The 18,536-nt window shown below is 53.7% G+C and overlaps 9 protein-coding genes across 9 annotated transcripts; 8 read left to right on the top strand and 1 right to left on the bottom strand.

The window, feature by feature from the left end:
* Positions 1-3,199: 3,199 nt before the first annotated feature.
* On the top strand, positions 3,200-3,715 carry LMH87_003803 (uncharacterized protein; the record flags this gene model as incomplete). Its single annotated transcript, XM_056194927.1, has 1 exon — positions 3,200-3,715. One exon carries the CDS (start codon positions 3,200-3,202, stop codon positions 3,713-3,715), a length of 516 nt encoding a protein of 171 aa, XP_056048606.1.
* Positions 3,716-4,169: 454 nt separating this feature from the next.
* On the bottom strand, positions 4,170-5,216 carry LMH87_003804 (uncharacterized protein; the record flags this gene model as incomplete). Its single annotated transcript, XM_056194928.1, has 2 exons — positions 4,170-5,039; positions 5,169-5,216. 2 exons carry the CDS (start codon positions 5,214-5,216, stop codon positions 4,170-4,172), a joined length of 918 nt encoding a protein of 305 aa, XP_056048607.1.
* Positions 5,217-6,475: 1,259 nt separating this feature from the next.
* On the top strand, positions 6,476-6,777 carry LMH87_003805 (uncharacterized protein; the record flags this gene model as incomplete). Its single annotated transcript, XM_056194929.1, has 2 exons — positions 6,476-6,680; positions 6,755-6,777. The coding sequence occupies 2 exons, from the start codon at positions 6,476-6,478 to the stop codon at positions 6,775-6,777; spliced, it is 228 nt and encodes a 75-aa protein (XP_056048608.1).
* A 118-nt stretch (positions 6,778-6,895) lies between these two features.
* Positions 6,896-8,168, top strand: LMH87_003806 (uncharacterized protein; the record flags this gene model as incomplete). Its single annotated transcript, XM_056194930.1, has 2 exons — positions 6,896-6,958; positions 7,041-8,168. 2 exons carry the CDS (start codon positions 6,896-6,898, stop codon positions 8,166-8,168), a joined length of 1,191 nt encoding a protein of 396 aa, XP_056048609.1.
* A 1,245-nt stretch (positions 8,169-9,413) lies between these two features.
* Positions 9,414-10,841, top strand: LMH87_003807 (uncharacterized protein; the record flags this gene model as incomplete). Its single annotated transcript, XM_056194931.1, has 1 exon — positions 9,414-10,841. One exon carries the CDS (start codon positions 9,414-9,416, stop codon positions 10,839-10,841), a length of 1,428 nt encoding a protein of 475 aa, XP_056048610.1.
* A 1,527-nt stretch (positions 10,842-12,368) lies between these two features.
* Positions 12,369-13,667, top strand: LMH87_003808 (uncharacterized protein; the record flags this gene model as incomplete). The annotated part of the gene is made up of 1 exon (XM_056194932.1): positions 12,369-13,667. The coding sequence occupies one exon, from the start codon at positions 12,369-12,371 to the stop codon at positions 13,665-13,667; it is 1,299 nt and encodes a 432-aa protein (XP_056048611.1).
* Positions 13,668-14,753: 1,086 nt separating this feature from the next.
* On the top strand, positions 14,754-15,735 carry LMH87_003809 (uncharacterized protein; the record flags this gene model as incomplete). The annotated part of the gene is made up of 3 exons (XM_056194934.1): positions 14,754-15,221; positions 15,277-15,520; positions 15,728-15,735. The coding sequence occupies 3 exons, from the start codon at positions 14,754-14,756 to the stop codon at positions 15,733-15,735; spliced, it is 720 nt and encodes a 239-aa protein (XP_056048612.1).
* A 119-nt stretch (positions 15,736-15,854) lies between these two features.
* On the top strand, positions 15,855-16,559 carry LMH87_003810 (uncharacterized protein; the record flags this gene model as incomplete). Its single annotated transcript, XM_056194935.1, has 2 exons — positions 15,855-16,266; positions 16,552-16,559. The coding sequence occupies 2 exons, from the start codon at positions 15,855-15,857 to the stop codon at positions 16,557-16,559; spliced, it is 420 nt and encodes a 139-aa protein (XP_056048613.1).
* Positions 16,560-17,209: 650 nt separating this feature from the next.
* On the top strand, positions 17,210-18,260 carry LMH87_003811 (uncharacterized protein; the record flags this gene model as incomplete). The annotated part of the gene is made up of 3 exons (XM_056194936.1): positions 17,210-17,329; positions 17,384-17,432; positions 17,500-18,260. 3 exons carry the CDS (start codon positions 17,210-17,212, stop codon positions 18,258-18,260), a joined length of 930 nt encoding a protein of 309 aa, XP_056048614.1.
* Positions 18,261-18,536: the final 276 nt, after the last annotated feature.

Raw genomic sequence — 18,536 nt, forward strand, 5'->3', positions numbered from 1 at the left:
CGTACTGTGGACGGCGCAAATATGCCTGTGACGTGATGCCTAACGCATAGCTTTTCGTGTGCTTTGGCATGTCAAAGTCTTGATCCTTTGTTTGACCAACTATTGTACACAAATCATGACTGGCCCCTCGCGCTAGATCTGCCGAGTCGGCACTTGAAGAGAGCGTCGAAAGCATTTTGCTTTATTTCCGGCGTCATCTTGGCCTCACTACCATTCTTCTCAACGAGGTCAATGAAGGATTGGCCGAGAGCTGCAGGGTCGACAGCTTGCTCTGCCGCAGCAAGGCAAAAGAAGCGAGAAAAAGTCCAGAGATTTGCATGTTGAAAGAGATTTGGGTGATGGAAGGATTTCCCGTGGGAGATAACTAAGAGCTTAGATCTGAAGAGTGCTTTGGTCGGATCTGCAAATCTCTTTTCCTGAGAGAGAGCGGGCAGTCACCATATTATACGTAGTCGTCGGCTGAAAAGACAACCGTTGCTTACTTCGGCCGGCTTCCTTGGTTCTTATGTACACGTGATCCCAGGCGGAATCGTAATGCATCTCATAACAAGCCAGAGCTGGGATAATTATGATAGCTCGTTCGAATAGTGAGGACGATGCCCTTGTGCGAGTCAGATGTACTAAATGCCGCACGGGGTAATCTTGCAAGTAATATGACACGCGGCTGAGAGCGTCAGCCCCTTAGGAGCAAGGTCAGATAAATATGTTTGAATCAAATCGTTGTCGTCTCCAGAATCTGTAGTCTAGATAGGCATCATGCTTACAAGACTGCTTGCTATAGGCAGATGCGGTAGAGGTCGTATCTTTTTGTAAACAGGTTGAAGTATTTTTGATCTACTTGACTAAATTCCTCCAATGTAAGTAATAGGAACTGCTCATTCAGAATGCCCGGCAGTTGCCTCAAGGTAGGCGCCCGGCCAATGACAACGTCGGTAGTGAGCCCGAAGGACTATAGATGCTGAAGCTATATCGCTAAGCCACGTCGGGCCACGCCGACCTGTAAGGCTGTCGAGTACAGACGGCATGAAAAGAGTAACAAGCACACGAAGAACCGTTGCAGTGGGGCGGGCAGTCGGCCTTAAGACGCGGCATCGGCGATCAAGCTTCATGCGGATCAAGATGCCACTTCGGCGGCACCGACAGAGCCTGAAATAAGTAGCGCACCCTGAGAAGACTGCGCGCCGTCACATATCCTACAACGGCCTCGCATACTCATGGTCTAGTTTATCAATTAACCTTAAAAAGGAAGTGGGGAATGGTGTGACGAAGCTTATCTTTCCTCGCTGGTTGTCGTGTTGATCATGCAATAGCTATTGTGAAACTGCAGGGTCGTCCGAACAAAGCATGGTGGTAACATCCGATTCAGACGTGTCGAAATTACCAAATACTATATTACAACAGAACTCCATGAGCTGCTTGTGTAGACTCGCTCCAGCGGCATATGAATGGCAAGATCTGCCCGCATTACTGCAGACATCAGCATCATTCAGACGCAGTACCTTCTTTAACACAGAGAGCTCGCATAAAAGCTTCTGCATCGCAATTTTCCGTCTTTTCCTTCTTTTCCGAACTTTTACCTTCGCAAGCCTCCCTTCCAAAAAGCAAAAAGCAGATATGAAGTTCTTCACAGCATTTGCCACACTACCTCTGGGAGTGACCACTACCGCTGCCCAGGGCGCAGATACGTCGGCAGCGGATCTGGCCCAAACCGCTCAAGACTCAACAAACGAAGCGGGAGGGTACCTCGAGACCCTCCAGGACACTACCAGTGATTTGGAGATCTTGGCCCAGAAATTGAGCAAAGCATCGGAAGCGATGCTCGCAATCCGAAACCTGAACTTGAAGGACTGACTTCAGTCAGCACAGTTTTACGTGCTCTGAATGAGGCTGTAAGATGGAGGTCGTGGTAGTGGTTTTCCATCATGAACAAAAATGTGAGATGGTTTTCCCACTATCTATTTGCGAATGCAGCGGCACGGATGTGGCGAGGAGGACGAGGGTGGAATGTTAGCATAGTTCTTTTCCAGGTTACTTGTATACTATGAAACAAAATTTGAACTGCTGTTACCGAAAGAGGATCCAAAGGAAGAATTGAGTCCTGCAACGACACAAGATTACGAGACGCACCGTTGCAGTGCTTCAATCTATTTTCTCTCTTGCAACCCCACCTTGACCTTGAGATACTTGGCGACTGAACAATTCACCGCGAGGAAATCCAAGCCGGGTAGTATAAAAGGGAATTTTTTTTTGACCACAAGTCTATTCTAAATCTTGCAGCGCAGGGCAAGGCCCGTTTGTGGCTCAACGCCACGCTGATTCTCAGATGGAAGCTGTCGTCCTCTTTCGTACGACTCACAATGCAGGTAGCTCAAAGCTTATTTGAAGGCCAAAGCCAGCAGAAAAAGCGCCAGCATTCAAAGTGACAAATTTGTGCATGGCAATACAAGGGCTGCAAATATATAAATTATTGGAGCCTATCTCTAATGCAAGTTTAAGATGGAGAAATTAAAAATGTATTTTCTAAAGAGTCTCTTTCAGAAGAAAAGCCAAACATGACATAGTTGGTTATAATAAGTTTGATAGCTTATAAAGTGAGTAGACAGAATCAAAGAAAATTAACGGCATGTAGACTTTATCTTTTAATAGAGATCAACTTGTTCTTGAGTAGTTCATGGAAGATTTAGTTCGGTACATTTGGCGTACAGTTTAGCATCTGCTCAGTGTGATACCCACCGCCCGCGTTCAGCTGGCTCACACGGGACCTTTGTGCCGCCCCATTGACATCACCGCTGGGCGCCGCCGAAAGAAAACAAGGAAGCCGCAAGAAAACCCAAAGGATTCTTATCATACAAAACCCATCGCATCGCATTTTCTTGACCGGTGCCGTCTCATTCTTTGACAATTACACGGGCTTTGAAGCAATAAAGGCACGCGTTGCTTGGTGCCACTTTAACGCACGGTATTCCTCTCTGGCCTCAAAGGAAGCCCTTTCTTCCTTGCTACTCCCGCAGCACACGACCCAAACACCACAAAGGGTGCCCTCGAAAGCGAACGCGACGGATAAAAACCTGGGAATCTCTCTCTCAATCTTTCCTTTCGCTGCCCTACGTGTCAGCGCCGTGCCAAGCGGACCCCTTTTTTTCTTGCGCTTCCCGAATCGACACAACAAAGAAGAAAACAACGAGCCGCAGAAACAAACATGGACATGACATCCGCGCTCTCGCACCTCGTCACCTCGCTCCTCCCGCCCGACAAGGCCGCCTTTGTGCACCACCACGTGCTGCGCGCCGACGCCCCTCTGCAGGTCTACTTTGCCGCCGCGCGGGCGTCCGTCACGCACAGCGCGGGTGTCGTGTACCCGCACGTGCAGCCGCTCGTCGAGCGCCTGCTCGCGTGGACGCACGCGTCGGAGCTCGGCGGCGTGCTGGTGCCGCTGGCCATCCTCGCCGTGGCCGTCATCGTCATGAACTGGATCCGGCGGATGCTGCTGTGGTGGACGCGCCTGGCCGTCAAGGCCGTGCTGTACGCGACGCTCGCGGCGCTGGGCGCGTGGGTGTGGCAGCGCGGCCTGCAGGCGAGCATACGCGACGTCGTCGTCGTGGGCGGCAAGGTCGCGGGCTACGCGGCGGTGGTCAAGGAGATTTGGTGGAGGGAGTACAGGCGCTACGAGGATCAGCAGAATAATGGCGGTCGCGTCCGAGGCTCGCAACGGTGAAGGGGAGAGTGGGAGAGAAAAGGTGGATGTGGGCTAGAACGGAGACAGCCGAGGGAAGGAGGACGGAGAGAAATGGATATACATGGTTCGCAACAGGAGTTTATGCTTTAATGTGTTGGGGAGCGGTTGCTTGGCTGCTTCTTGGAGAATGGTCTGCTGCTGAGCGGTGGATTCATGCAAAGATTTACGATGAATGATACGCCTTATATCTCTTCTTTGTTTGGACGTTGACGACTTGGGGTAATGCAATTTCCTGCGTGGCACTGGATGACTCTTGAGGAGTAGTCAATCGTCTTCTTACAATGTATTGACATGTGTATCTGTTTGTGTTATATTGATCTAAATAGGGCTGCGATGCCGTGCTTGATATTCTCAAATACAAAACAACTCCGACGCTATGCTGTAGTGATAAATGACTTTTGTATATGCCTGTACGTTGCATCTCTTCTTGATACTAATCATCCTCAGGCTCTTCTTCGTCAGGCTCGGCATCCTCATTCGGGTCCTTGGGGTCCTGCGCCTCGTGGAACTGAATGCAGTCGTCGATGAAGCTGAGAATGTCGCCGACGCTGTCCTCGTCGGTGACGTCGAGCTTGAGATAGTTGACCATGCTGAAGCTCTCGATCAGCCCCGCCACCGCACGGTTCAGACGGCGAAAGCTCGCGCCCTTCATGACCTGCTCGCGGTCGTCGGGCGCCTTGGACTCATCATCCCACGCCTCGTCGGCGCCCTCGCCCGTGAGGCGGCTGCGCTCGAGCGGGTCGTCGTCCAGCAGCGCCACGTCCGGCGTCAGGAAATTCTTAAAGTCGCGCTTCTTGATCTGGCCCTTGATGAGGTCCATCTTGGAGAGGACGTTGATGTGCGGGACCTCGAGCATCAGCATGGCCGACATGGCGCTGAGTGTGCCGGCGAAAAACTTGGCGCGGTCGACGACAAAGGTCGCCTCGAGGAGGTAGACGGCAGCCATTCGGATGTCGAGGGCGCCGGGCTGAGAGAGAAACTTCATGAGCGTCGGCAGGATGGGAATGTGCGTGTAGAGCTCAATCTGGCCGGGCATGTCAAAAATGATGAGGTAGTCCTCGGTTAGGGAGTCGAGCGCCTCGGTCAGCCAGTCGAGGTTCTCCATGAGAAACTCGAAGCAGTAGATGAGACCGCCGTTGGGGCCGAGCCCGACTTCCTCCATGGCATCTTTCAGGGAAATGAGCTCCTTGATGTCGAGGTCGGGCGTGTGCTCAAACGTCTCGGCTGCGGGGTCGAGGTTGACGTAAAAGGCGGATCGGCGGTTGAGCTGGAGATGGGTGATGAGGGCGGCGCAAAAGGTGGACTGGGATACGTGTTAGGATGCCTGTTCGGCTCAATAAGATGCAGGATTGCCATTGCGCGCGTGCGGCCGTCGATATGCAACACCATGCAGACGGACACACACGACAGTAGAGGCGGGGTGGTCGCGTACCTTGCCCGCGCCGGCCGGGCCCATCACCATGGTGCCGAATTTACTCATGATGGAGCTGAGTCGACGTATAGCCCAATAGAATAGTGTGTTTGCTTTCTGGGAACGTCAGCATGCGGGCCTCGTCACTCGTCGCGATGCTGTGATGCTGTGGCATGGATGCAGAGCTGTTGCGAGGCCAAAAGATTTCACGGCGGCGAGGTGGGTCGCATCCGGGACCCCCATTTCTGAGAGGTGGAGGGCCCAGGGAAGGCTGGCGGGCTGAAAGCGCCTGTGCTTGGTCGATGTCGCGGTGCTGCCCCCTGTAGATGTACCACCTCGAGGCCCGTTTGCGCTGATGCTGCAGTGTCGCGCAAATAGGTACCTACCTTAGGTACCTACCTAGGCCAACATCGTCACTCTACGGCACATTGCAACGTATGTCACATCTTGCTTGCTCCGATCCCGCCGACAGTCCGAGACCTGTCTTTACCAACGTCATGCCCGCTCTGCCCCTCTGAATGGCGCTGAGCTAATGACTTGTGTGTGAGGGAGGCATGTACATTCTGCTCATTCTGCGCATATTGGACCGCCGCTTGGGACTGACCCGCACCACGTTGTCGTGGGCAGCGCTGGTACTGGCGACGGCGATGTAGTCATGAATTCCTAGCGTCACGCAACAGATGGCGGCACGAGGTCCGCAATCAAACAATGGCGATGGGCTAGCACATGTTTAAAGCTACCTAGGCGCAGAGGCAAGGGAAAATGCATAGCTCAACAAAGCTCTCCCGCCCTGTCGAGCAGCAGGGTCCCCTAGTACCTACGTTAGGTACCTACCTACCTAGCCAACTAGGTACCTAGTAATAAGTACTAGTAGAACGAGGGACATTTTTTTCTTGGGCGGCTTGGAGGCGTCCCTCTTCCGATGGCGCAATATCCTCCACATCCGCGGCATCCACCCATCGTGTTCGGTTCCAGCGACAAATGCCAATTTGGGGCTCTTTTTGTGATGACACGCAAGAAAATGGTGCCTCGATTCTTTCTATCATGATGCCTAGGTAGATACGACAAGCTGTTTCTCCCCTGTATTTTACAGCTACCTAACTAGGTACTAACTAGGTACCTGTAGGTAGGTAGAGACCTAGAGTGCCCAAATGTTAGTGAGCAATGGCCCCGAAAGCAGCAGTCCCCCCGAGTGTCACCTCGGGTTCCTTCTGTCCTGTCCCTGTCCACGTTGCCCCTCCTTGTCGCTAGTAGGTACCTTGTGGCACACTGATATCCCCTACAAATGTATGTACCTCTGTAACAGAAGCACCGTAATTTACCCCTCCATGGGTCCGCCCCGGTACTTTATCCCGCGTGTCTTAAGCCGGCCGAATTTTTTTTGGGCGCCGCGAGGTACCGACCAGCCTTTTTGCTGGGCTGGCCGCTTGTGCAATCTCCCCGCCGCCTTTTCTTCACCCTCTTCCCTCTCACCTCTTTTTTTTTTTCATCCTCCTTTATCTTCTTCTCTCAACCCAACGTTTTCTTCACGAGGTTTGTGCTGATTCTTGACAATCTTGACACATCTCTCGAGATCCATTGTGCTAACGAGCTCTTCACTGCAATAGTCTTGCGGTGCCGTCTTCACTGACGACTTTTCCCCAGAAACTTTTTTCTGCCGCTAGCTATCTCGCTCATCAACCTCCCCCGAATCTCTTTCAGAACTCTCCTCCTCATCCTCCTCCTCCAATCCCCTCAAATCCTTCACAATGACTGCTACCAACGGTACCAACGGCGCTGCCCACTACAACCAGGGTAACTTCCTGTTCACCGTATGTCGCTCACTGCGTTTCCCCGCGGCACTACCCCTCCCGCGTCCTCCGCTCCCGCAGCCTTGCTAATATTTCTCTGCAGTCCGAGTCCGTCGGCGAGGGTCACCCCGACAAGATTGCCGATCAGATTTCCGATGCTGTCCTCGACGCCTGCTTGGCTGAGGACCCCCTCTCCAAGGTTGCTTGCGAGACTGCCACCAAGACCGGCATGGTCATGATCTTTGGTGAGATCACTACCAAGGCCAAGATTGACTACCAAAAGGTCGTCCGTGATGCCGTCAAGGATATTGGCTACGATGACTCCTCCAAGGGCTTTGACTACAAGACCCTGAACCTGCTCGTCGCCATTGAGCAGCAGTCCCCTGATATTGCCCAGGGTCTCCACTACGAGGAAGCTCTCGAGCGCCTCGGTGCCGGTGACCAGGGCATCATGTTCGGTTATGCCACCGATGAGACCCCCGAGCTCTTCCCTCTTACCCTCCAGCTCGCCCACAAGCTCAACGCTGCCATGTCCGCCGCCCGCCGCGACGGCACCCTCCCCTGGCTCCGCCCCGACACCAAGACCCAGGTCACCGTCGAGTACAAGCACGACAACGGTGCCGTTGTCCCCGTCCGCGTCGACACCGTCGTCATCTCTGCTCAGCACTCTGAGGATATCACCACTGAGCAGCTCCGCAAGGAGATCCTCGAGAAGATCATCAAGGCTACCATCCCCGCTAAGTACCTTGATGACAAGACCGTCTACCACATCCAGCCCTCTGGTCTCTTCATCATCGGTGGTCCCCAGGGTGACGCCGGTCTGACTGGCCGCAAGATCATCGTCGACACCTACGGTGGTTGGGGTGCCCACGGTGGTGGTGCTTTCTCCGGCAAGGACTTCTCCAAGGTCGACCGCTCCGCTGCTTACGTTGGCCGCTGGATCGCCAAGTCCCTGGTCAATGCCGGCCTTGCCCGCCGTGCTCTCGTCCAGCTCTCCTACGCCATTGGTGTTGCCGAGCCCCTCTCCATCTATGTCGACACCTACGGCACCTCTGACAAGACCTCGGACCAGCTCGTCGAGATCATCCGCGCCAACTTTGACCTCCGCCCCGGTGTCATTGTGCGCGAGCTCAACCTGGACCGCCCCATCTACCGCCAGACTGCCAAGAACGGTCACTTTGGTACCAACCAGAGCTTCACCTGGGAGCAGCCCAAGACGCTCAAGTTCTAAGCATTTGCTTGAGAGCTTGACTGGGGAAGCATTCAACAAAGCTTACCTCTACTTGTTTCAAGATAGATGTGTTTAATGTTCTTTTTCATGAAGCACAACATTTTCGGGCGGCGTACGGTTCTCAACGAAACCAATTTGGTACACAATAATACCCTCGCAGGGACGCGTGGGCTCTTACAGGCGGTTTTTAGCATACTAATTTTCCTTTGTCACCTTTTTTTACATAACGAAGGCCAGGTTATTTATCGGCCCATCATGATATACCAGGAACGAACCGTGTTGCGTCTTTCAACAAAGACTGGCAGCGGAGCGTTCGTGCATTTGGGGAAAATATTACTGCGAAGAAGATTTGCATTTGGGATACCCTTTCAGTAGGGGCGCTTAAAAGAGAGCGTTATGAACTTGGCGTTTACGGGAACACAAAAGAACTTCAACATCTTTTAATTTCCCGTTTCTCTGACCGAACATGTGCGGATCATTCGGCAGGGCGGGAGAGATGAGCAAATAATCTACGCAGATAGGTTGGTCTTGAGACCTTTTATATATGCGGAGGAACCAATGAAAACAATTGGGAAGCATTGACTGTTCTGATGGTGATGATGAATTTCTAGACGGCGAGATGACGGACACGGAAGCGGCATGGTACGGGAGACCCAGCCCGCCACGTCAAGTTCAGCTGGAAAGAGAGAGACTGGAGAAGAATTTCGTCGCCTGCCGATCCACTACGCAGCATAGAACTCGGTCGTGCGCCAATGAAGCACATCATTTGCTGGATGGTGGCCGACGGGAGCTAGCTAGACCTAGCACGGCGTAAAGAAAGTCGACTACAGGACGCAGATCGGAGCAGGCAGCTCGTCCAATACCTGCAACCTAAACCGCTGTCGCATCTTGCACTGCCCCTCCGAGGGAGCTGTAAAGATAAAAATTAGGACAAGCATTAACCCCACCCCTGCCAAGCTTGAGGAAAGCTCCCGTCCAAGCCTCGCTGGAACCCCGCCCACGTATCCGAAGGCCGAACTGACGACCCTGAAACTCCTGTCCATCTTTCGAATTTCCTGCCCCCAAACCAGACCTTACACCCATCGGCAGTCTTGCCATTTCACCCAGCAATTGAAACTATAGACACTGCTTGCACGCATCAATCGTCCAACTGGCCCCCCTTCCGGCAACCGCGTGCCCCGCCTTTGGTACCCTCGAGAACGTCTTCTAAAAGCAGCAACCAACGAACTCTGTCCAAACTCAAACATGCCCAACCTTTCGATCCGCAACCTCACCGTCCACCCGCTGGAGCTCGTCTCCGCGGAGCGATTCGCCGCCGAGCGCGTCAAGACGGTGGGCATGCTGTCGAGCATCGGCAGCGCCGTCAGCAACTTCCTCAACGCCACCGACAAGGCCTCGTCCGAGCTGCGCGTCAGGGCCGACCTGCCCAGTACCGACCGCCGTGAGGTGTCCTTTCGCGCCGACGCCTTCCATACCGTCGAGACAGACGTGGCGGCCGCCGACCCGGGCTCCGACGTCAAGGAGGTCGTGCGGCTGACGTTTCGGACCGAGGACCACCGCTACGAGACGGACGTACCCAGCCCCTCGTCGCGGTCCGCCGTCATGAGCAAGCTCGACGACGGCCCGCACGACCTCACCGTCGTCTACGTGCCCAGCGAGGGCCTCGTCGCCGTCTACTCGTCGGCCAAGCTGGACGGCTGGATGAGCGAGCTCCGCGACGAGTGGCCGCTGCCGTCGCTGTCCGTGCCCGGCACGCACAACTCGCCGACGTGCTACACGGCGCTGCCGTCGGTGCGCTGCCAGGCTGTCGGCGTGCCGGAGCAGCTGCAGAACGGCGTGCGCTTCATGGACATTCGCGTCTCGGCCAACAAGGACGACGACCGGCTGGCGCTCGTGCACAGCGTCTTCCCCATCTCGCTGACGGGCACCAAGTGGTTCGGCGACATGCTCGAGGACGTGTACCGCTTCCTCGACGAGCACGGCAGCGAGACCGTCATCATCAGCCTCAAGCGCGAGGGCACGGGCAAGGGCTCGGACGGTGATCTCGGCCGCTACCTGAAGAACACGTACGTCGCGGCCCGCGCGGACAAGTGGTACACGGAGCCGCGCGTGCCGACGCTCGGCGAGGTGCGCGGCAAGATTGTGCTCATGCGCCGCTTCGGCATCGACGACGACCTCAGGGGCGAGTGGGACGGCCGCGGCTGGGGCCTCGACGCGTCGGCGTGGCCCGACAATTGCGAGGACGGCGAGGCCGGCAGCTGCGCGATCCGCGTGCAGGACTTTTACGAGGTCTCCGAGAGCAACAACATTGACAAAAAGGTCAGCTACAGCCACGGCCACCTCGAGCGCGCCGGCGAGCACCGCTTCCTGCTGCCGGGCATGGAGGGCTACGAGGAGGGCGCCGGCCACCCCCCCTTCTACGTCAACTTTCTGAGCGCCAGTAACTTCTTCAACGCTACGTGCTGGCCGGAGCGCATCGCCGCTAAGGTCAACCCGCGCGTCGTCGACTACCTCTGCACCAGCCACGGCGTCGAGGGCAAGGGCCCCAAGGGCCTGGGCATCGGCTCGGCGGGCGCCGGCATCGTCGTGACGGACTGGGTCGGCGCGCATGGCGACTGGGACCTCATCCGCTGCATTGTCGGCATGAATGCCCGCCTGCAGATGCAGAACTAGACGCATGGACTGTGCGGCGGGGGGCCTATGGCAAGCAGAGATCGGGCAAGTTGAGATGTAATGATTTTCACGTAGGAGATACGAGTCGACGAGCATCCATATAGATATAGCAATTTTTCTTTCATTCTTTTTCAATTCTATGGCTTGTTTCTCCCTCGATGGCCACGTGGTGTATCGTAACGCCTACCTGCAGGATGCATGTTAGTATTGCTACCTCAACAGCGTCTGCAACAATGTTGAAGAGTAATGATTTCTGGGAACCATGTTAGTCGATGATTGCAGTTAAGCTTGCCGGTGGGACGATTTACCAGTCAGGAGGTGTGTATTATTTTCAAGTCGCACAGCTCCAAAAGAGGAGCGTGAGATCAACCAGTGTGAATACAAAATTGAAACATCTCATCACAGAAACGGTGTAGTCGGAGTTGGAGAAATAATCTTATTTACCTATTGTAACAAGACAATTAGTTATCAATTACGTGCATGGTATCAAGATCCCATCGAGGGAATGTATCCAATAAATGTGCTCAAGTCAGGTGACGAAGTGTCATCCAGAGATCCCGCCACCCCTACACCACAAGGTTTGTACGCCTTGCTTTTCTAGGGCATAGGGACAGCAGGGCTCGATTATGTCCGCCCGTTCGTTCAAATCTTCATCATAGAGACACGTGGTATGGGTGCGTATGCGTAGAGAGAATAGTAATTACCTAGACGCCTCGAGAGTTAGCACATTGCCAAAGACAAAAGCGTAGAATAAAAATTGAGGTAAAGAATCGGAGTCAGACAAGGCTGAAACTTAAACAACGGTATCCACATTATGTATTAAGCATGAGGAATCCCTAAGGTGTCGGTTTGATCATCACTCGGAGAGGGGTGTGTGTTGGAAGAAATAGTGCAAACGAACCTTTTGAAGTTGTACAGAAAAGCGGTTTGGTGTCGTCAATCATTAAATCCTGCTCTGAAATCCAGTTAGTTACTGGCCAGAAAGCTTGAAAACAACAGATAGTGCGTCGAAGAATCTGCTCAGGGTTGCGCAAGAGAGCGCGGCTTATCACCATGGGTTGGTATGAATTGGATTGTTCATGTGTAATAATCATCATTGTGCATTCAACACCGACCAACCGCCGAAAAGAAGGATCATTTCTTACCTCATGAATAGCACAAAGCCCATCAGGACCTCACCACGCTGAGCGGAGAGCTCTCGCCGTCTGCTCGAAGCTTTCGGTACACTGATGGGCTTTGGTGTGTGGTTGAGAGGGAAGAAGAGGAAAGGAATTTTTTTTGAAAAGAAATAAGTGGTAGCTTTGTGGGGCTAATGCTGTCTGGGACTAGCGCACTCATGAGGTAGCCTGTGGCGGTGCAGTCCGGTCCCTCCCGCAATGTGGGTGGCGAATTATCGTTTTTGTGGCGCAGTATATAGACTGACATAGCATCCTCAGGTTCCAAGCTTTCTCGATGACACACTTCTCCTCATTCTGCATATCTGCGGTGAGCGCATAAACATCTGCACAGTTTCTTTTTTCGCCCATCATGGCATCCATGGCGGGGATATGGGGGCCAGCGGCCGTCCGTGTCCTCCGTCTTGCTGCCACGAGAGCGACAGAAGCCGTGCGGGCCAATCTTGCCGGCGCCGCGCGGCCGCTCTACGGGAAACCGCAATACATTCCCATTCGATCCGGCTCCGGCGGACGACAGCCCATTCACCCAGCCGCCTTCTTGAAGCAGCAGAGGCGCTGGCTCTCGCGAGTCTCGGGCCAGCACGTCCAGGCCGTCCGCCGGTTCCTCAGCACCGCGCCCGGTGCTCGACAGCCATTTCACCGATCGCAGCTACCTTCGTCCAACACCTCTCGACGAGTCGCTCAGTTCTCCGGACGGGCCCCTTTTGCGAATGCCCTACGACCAAACTTGACGGGCGGCGCGATGCCGCGCTCCGCTGGCGGCTATGGCATCGGAGGGGGTGGGGCCAGGTACTTTTCTCACACGCCTGCGGCGCCTGCCCAGGTCGTGCAGAATGTCTCTCAAGCCATGAGAGCTTTCTTCTTGTCTGGACAGCGCCTCCAGTACGACGGCCCGGGAGCCAACGGTGAGCCCCAGTACCGTGCTGTGTCTGCGCTCGAGGACCAGGCCATGCGCAAGATGTCCAACTTCCCCCGCTTTGCCTCTGGCTCCTTCATCGACTTCAAGCTCAGCCCCACGATCACTGCGATGAGCCCTCTTGCTGCCGCTCTTATTGAAGCCTCCGACATCTCTGGCTTCAAGGGCGCCGCTGCTTCCGACGGCGCCTCGCTCAACACCGACGGATTCTTGGATGTACTCTCGACCGATTTTGGCCGCGCTCTCAAAGATCTTACAGCCGTGTATGCAGATCTTCGTCGACTCTCTGTTCTTGGAGACTTGCCCGTTTCAATGGAAAAGAACAATGTTCTTCGAGTCCGGTTCCCTGGAGTTGATGTATACACATTGGAACGGCTCTGCGACGATATTGGCATCGAACGGGGTGTGCTTGGTCAGGACCCGCAGTCTGAAAAGATGCATATGACGCTTCAGATTCCATTCGCCCCCGAGTCGACAAAGACATTTACGTCGCCTGGTGGTTCCACCAGATCTATCTGGGGACCTGGCTCAGAATATGATTCCTTGGGCGATGACTCTCTGATTCAAGAGGCATTCGGGCTGGACGGAAATCCTTGGCTGTCAGACCCTGAAGAATATGAAAGTCTCTCGCCGGCTAGTGGCTCAGTGGAGCATCCATCTCAGGATTTTGAAGGCCTTGAGGGCGTATATAGGTTCTTGGAGGAGTGCGACAGGGCGAAGGGCCGTGTCGGCTAGCTGTTAAGCCTCGTTTGAGATTTTTGAGTGCAGGGGCATATGCTCTGCGAGCTGCCATTCGTTTGTGTACTATAAGATTGATATCTCATGCCGCAGAGTTCGGTATACTTCCTTTGTTCAATAGCAATTGCATTCGATGAATTATCGCCTGCGTTTTGTCGTGACTGTTGGGGAATGGCCAGAAGGCGACTGGCTTGTGGATGCATCCATCGGCAGGCTGTTCTGAGTCTTGAGGAGGTTTGTGTTTGTAGAGAGATTCTGCAAAAGTATTCCAAATGAAAAGAAATTGGCGCAGCACACGCCACAGTCCTGGTTGTCCATTGTGCAGCAGATAGAACGTAGATGCAAGGGGCAAGCTTGAGCCGTTGCGAGACTGTGGCGCTGGAGTGTGTCACGACCCACTGAGATTGCACCGGTTTACTCTGGGCTGGTGGTGGCATGCATCCGAGTCTGGAAGTTGGATTGACTAGAGCTTTCTTTCGTCGATACAATTTTCCCTGTGCTAAACTTGTACTTGAGGTGCGACTACTGGTCTGCCGCATTGTAGTGTGTTTTCTTGCTGTCAACGTTGCGTCGACCGGAGTTTTCACTCGCAGCAAGTGGTCAGCAACGGAGATTTCAACAATTACAGCGGCCAGCTTGCAGATACAGCGGTCGTCAGGTACCTAGGCATGCTTGCTTGGGCTAGCAGACCCCGGACAGCTTGTGTGGGGGCGCTTGGCAGCTCCTCGGCCAGCCTACCTATCTTATAAGCCAATATTTTAAATACTATAATTGCTATTAGAGCTCTTATGGAAATTTCAATGTAATTTCAGATCACATGTAGCAGTTTTGCAATGGCGTTCTATATTTGCTTACACAACTGCTAATCGAAAAGCCTAATTTGATGTATACCAGACATTCGGTGGTGCGGGCTGTTAAACGCAGCTATCCCCAGCTTTGGTGACTACCTATGTGACTCAGTACTTTGACTCAACATTGTGACTCTATATCTAACCTACGAGTTTCGCAATTTGTTGAGATAACTCAACTCAGGATCTCCGGTACTGAAGCACTCGAGACTTTCAATCCACGTAAGTCTTAGCTATGCCGACAACCACTCTCTCTGGGCAGGTATTTAGCGGCTCGCAGTTTGAGTCTCTGCTGAAGAGGCGTTTCTTCTACACCGAGTCATTCGAGATCTACCGCACTGCACCCAATTACATGGGCGATAATCGGGGTCTCTTCGACTATGGTCCCCCAGGATGTGCGCTTCTAGCCAATATTATCAACGAGTGGCGGCAACACTTCGTTATTGAAGAGAACATGCTTGAGCTCGACTGCACGGCTATTACACCCGAGGCTGTGCTGAAGACCAGCGGGCATGCCGAAAGATTTGCCGGCTGGATGTGTAGAGACCCAGTCAAGGGTGAATTTCTCCGAGCAGATCATCTCCTCGAAACCGTCTTGGAGACTCGCATTGCCAATGCTAAATTAGCCTCGGCCGACAGCAAGATCAAAACAGAGAAACCTGATGAGTCTACCATCCAGCACTACGAAGAAATTCTAGCGAAGGTATGCGGTCTCTGGCCGATTTACGGAGAGCGAAGTATTAATGTTTGGGTATCAGCTGGACAACTATGATGGACCTGAACCCGGAAAGCTTATCGCAGATCTCGACATCAGAAACCCAAATGGAAATGGACAGGTCGAGGAGCCGACGGCGTTTAACCTTATGTTTAAATCGACAATTGGTCCCAGTTCGGCAGCACCCGTTTTCTTTAGACCTGAAACAGCACAAGGACAGTTTCTCAATTTTCGCAAACTGCTAGACTACTGCCAGGGTTCTATGCCTTTCGCATCAGCCTGCATCGGTAAATCGTACCGCAACGAGATCTCGCCTCGATGTAGCCTACTCCGAGTGCGAGAGTTCTCCTGGCTGAGGTTGAGCATTTCGTCGACCCAGAGAGCAGCAAATCTCACGAGCGCTTTTCCGAGATTGAACAGATCGAGCTGCCATTTCTTGACAGACAGACGCAGCTGTCCGGCAAAACCACGATTGAGACTGCTTCGATTGGCAGTGCCGTGAAAAGCAAGCTTGTTGACAACGAGACGCTTGGCTACTTCCTCGCCCGCATCTACCTCTTTCTTATCAAACTTGGTGCAGATCCCGAAAAGATCCGCTTCCGGCAGCACTTGGACAATGAAATGGCGCATTATGCCGTCGACTGTTGGGATGCTGAGCTGCTCATCAGCTACGGGTGGATAGAATGCGTGGGTTGCGCGGATCGAAGCGCTTACGACTTGACTGTTCACTCCAAAGAGACGGGCACACCGCTCACTGTCAAGGAATATCTACCCGAACCATTCGAAATCACGGAATGGAAGGTTTCTCTAGAGGTGAAGCTCCTGGGACCTCGCTTCAAAGGCGATGCGAAAAAGATTGAGGCTGCTGTTCGGGCACTGGATCAAGAGACGTTGGAAACTTTGGCTGCAGAATTGGCCGAGAAGGCTTTAATTTCTGTCGCGACTGCACAAATACTCACTGGTGGAAGTACGACAACTGAGCTCACCGCGGAGATTTGTTCTATCAAGAAAATTACTCGTGTTGAGAACATGCGTGAGTATACGCCGATCGTCATCGAACCGTCATTTGGAATCGGCAGAATTCTTTACAGCATCCTCGAGCATGTTTATTGGTATCGACCTCAAGATACGGCGAGAGAAGTATGTCAAATTCTGTTTTTAATGCTACCGTCATCATTAGCCAGCAGACTTAGGTACTGTCGCTGCCCATTCTCACGGCTCCCATCAAGGTGCTCCTCGTGCCACTGTCCAATAATCCTAGTTTCAAGCCTGTCATCAAGTCACTCGCCCGCCGATTGCGATCGATGGGAATTACCAGCAATGTAGATGCCTCAGGTGTGTCTATTGGAAAGCGGTACGCGAGGAATGACGAGCTTGGCACACCCTTAGGTATCACTGTCGACTTTGAGACGATGAAAGACGGCTCTATAACGCTGAGGGAGCGTGACTCCACGACACAGGTACGAGCGTCGGAGGAGCAAATTGTCAAAGCCGTCAAGAATCTAGTATCAGGTTCGGAAACGTGGCAAGAAGTTTCGCAGCGACTGCCAGCTTTTCTTACTGGACAAGCTCACGATGAGTGACGTTTTGTAGAAGATGGTTTTCGGCCTATTAGATTACATCTCGAGGAAGTGCAGATGAAGACCTCGAGTATACAGAAAATCGACGAAATTAATGATTACAGAAGACACTACCCACCTACGCCTACAGGACAATGTGGGGTGCCCGAGGTTGGGGTAGTCAATAGTCCGTAGTCTGATGTACAAGCGCTTGCACCTACCGATTAGATGACCAAGCTCCGACGCAACCTCGGCAGAAACACCATCTGAAAGTCCGGAGCCGAAAGCACCTATTCCACACCGGTGGCTGCATCCAAATCATCTACTCTTCCTCTTCTTCATTATCACAATTGCGCCGCCAGGGACACCTTTTCCTTCCCATCCATCATCGTCCATACACACAGAAACGAAATCATCATGTCTGGTCCCGGTGTCGGCTTCGAGTATCCCCGCCAAAAGGTGTCTTGGCTGCAGCGCGACCTGCTGCTGTTTGCCAACTCCATTGGCGCCAAGGCCGACGAACTTCACTTGCTCTATGTATGAATTGGCCATCGCAAACAATTGCAGGAGATGCGCTGACGATTGTTACAGGAGCTTCACCCTGACTTTGCCGCTTTTCCCACATATCCCATCCTTCTCTGTAAGCACGCAGCCGTCAGCCCTCGCTTGTCCGTTCCGGGCAACTAATCGCATTGCGCCTCGGACAGCTTTCAAGGGCGACACACAAGAGGTCATTGACTTTTACGCCAGCAGCAAGGCCACCAAGATTCCCGGCGTTCCCGAGTTCGACTACCGACGTGTCGTCGATGGCCAGCGCAAGATGGAGTTCATCAAGCCGCTGCCCACCACGTCGGCGGGCCGCAACTTTGAGACTAGAACCAAGGTCGTGGGCGTCTACGACAAGGGCAAGCCCGGCACCGTGCTCGATGTCGAGACGGAGCTGGTCGACGTGGACAAGAACGAGGTCTACACGCGCATCCACTCGAGCTCCTTCTTCATCGGCCAGGGCAACTGGGACGGCCCCAAGGGCCCTGCCACCGTCAGCTTCCCCCCGCCCAAGGACAAGCAGCCCGACGCCGTCGTCGCGCACCAGACGACGGCCGAGTCGGCCCTCCTCTACCGCCTCAACGGCGACTACAACCCGCTGCACGCCACACCCGAGCCCGGCAAGAAGATGGGTTTTGGCGGCGCCATCATGCACGGCCTGTACTCGTGGAACTCGACCTGCCTCGAGATTGTCCGCGCGCTCGGAGGCAGCAACCCCGCCAACATCAAGGAGTACCAGGCTCGCTTCGCCAGCCCCGTCAAGCCCGGCGACAAGCTTGTCACCCACATTTGGAAGACGGGCGAAAAGAAGGGCGAGTTTGAGGAGATTCGCTTCGTCACCGAGGTCGAGGGCGGCAAGGTATGCCTTAGCAACGGCCGCGCTCTGCTCAAGACTGTCGGCGCCCCCAAGGGTAAGCTGTAAAGGCCCAAATTAGTGGCTGCAGACAGCTAGCTGGACTTTGTACAAGAGACATAATAGCCAATGAATATGAATGAATATCAACTTTTCTAATGACTGAATTGCTAAAAACAGACGAGAGCCTCATTATTGACTATTTCCTTATAAAGTAGCGCATCTGCAGCTTCAAGTTGTTGCGCGCTGGTAGATTGGTGCTGCTGTCGCCCCATAGCTTGGGGAGGTGCCCACAGCACGCCTGAAAAGAGCTGCACCGCTTCATGGTTAATCTGCTGCCTGGAC

This window comes from Akanthomyces muscarius, chromosome 2 (assembly GCF_028009165.1).
Source record: "Akanthomyces muscarius strain Ve6 chromosome 2, whole genome shotgun sequence".
NCBI lineage: Eukaryota > Fungi > Ascomycota > Sordariomycetes > Hypocreales > Cordycipitaceae > Akanthomyces > Akanthomyces muscarius.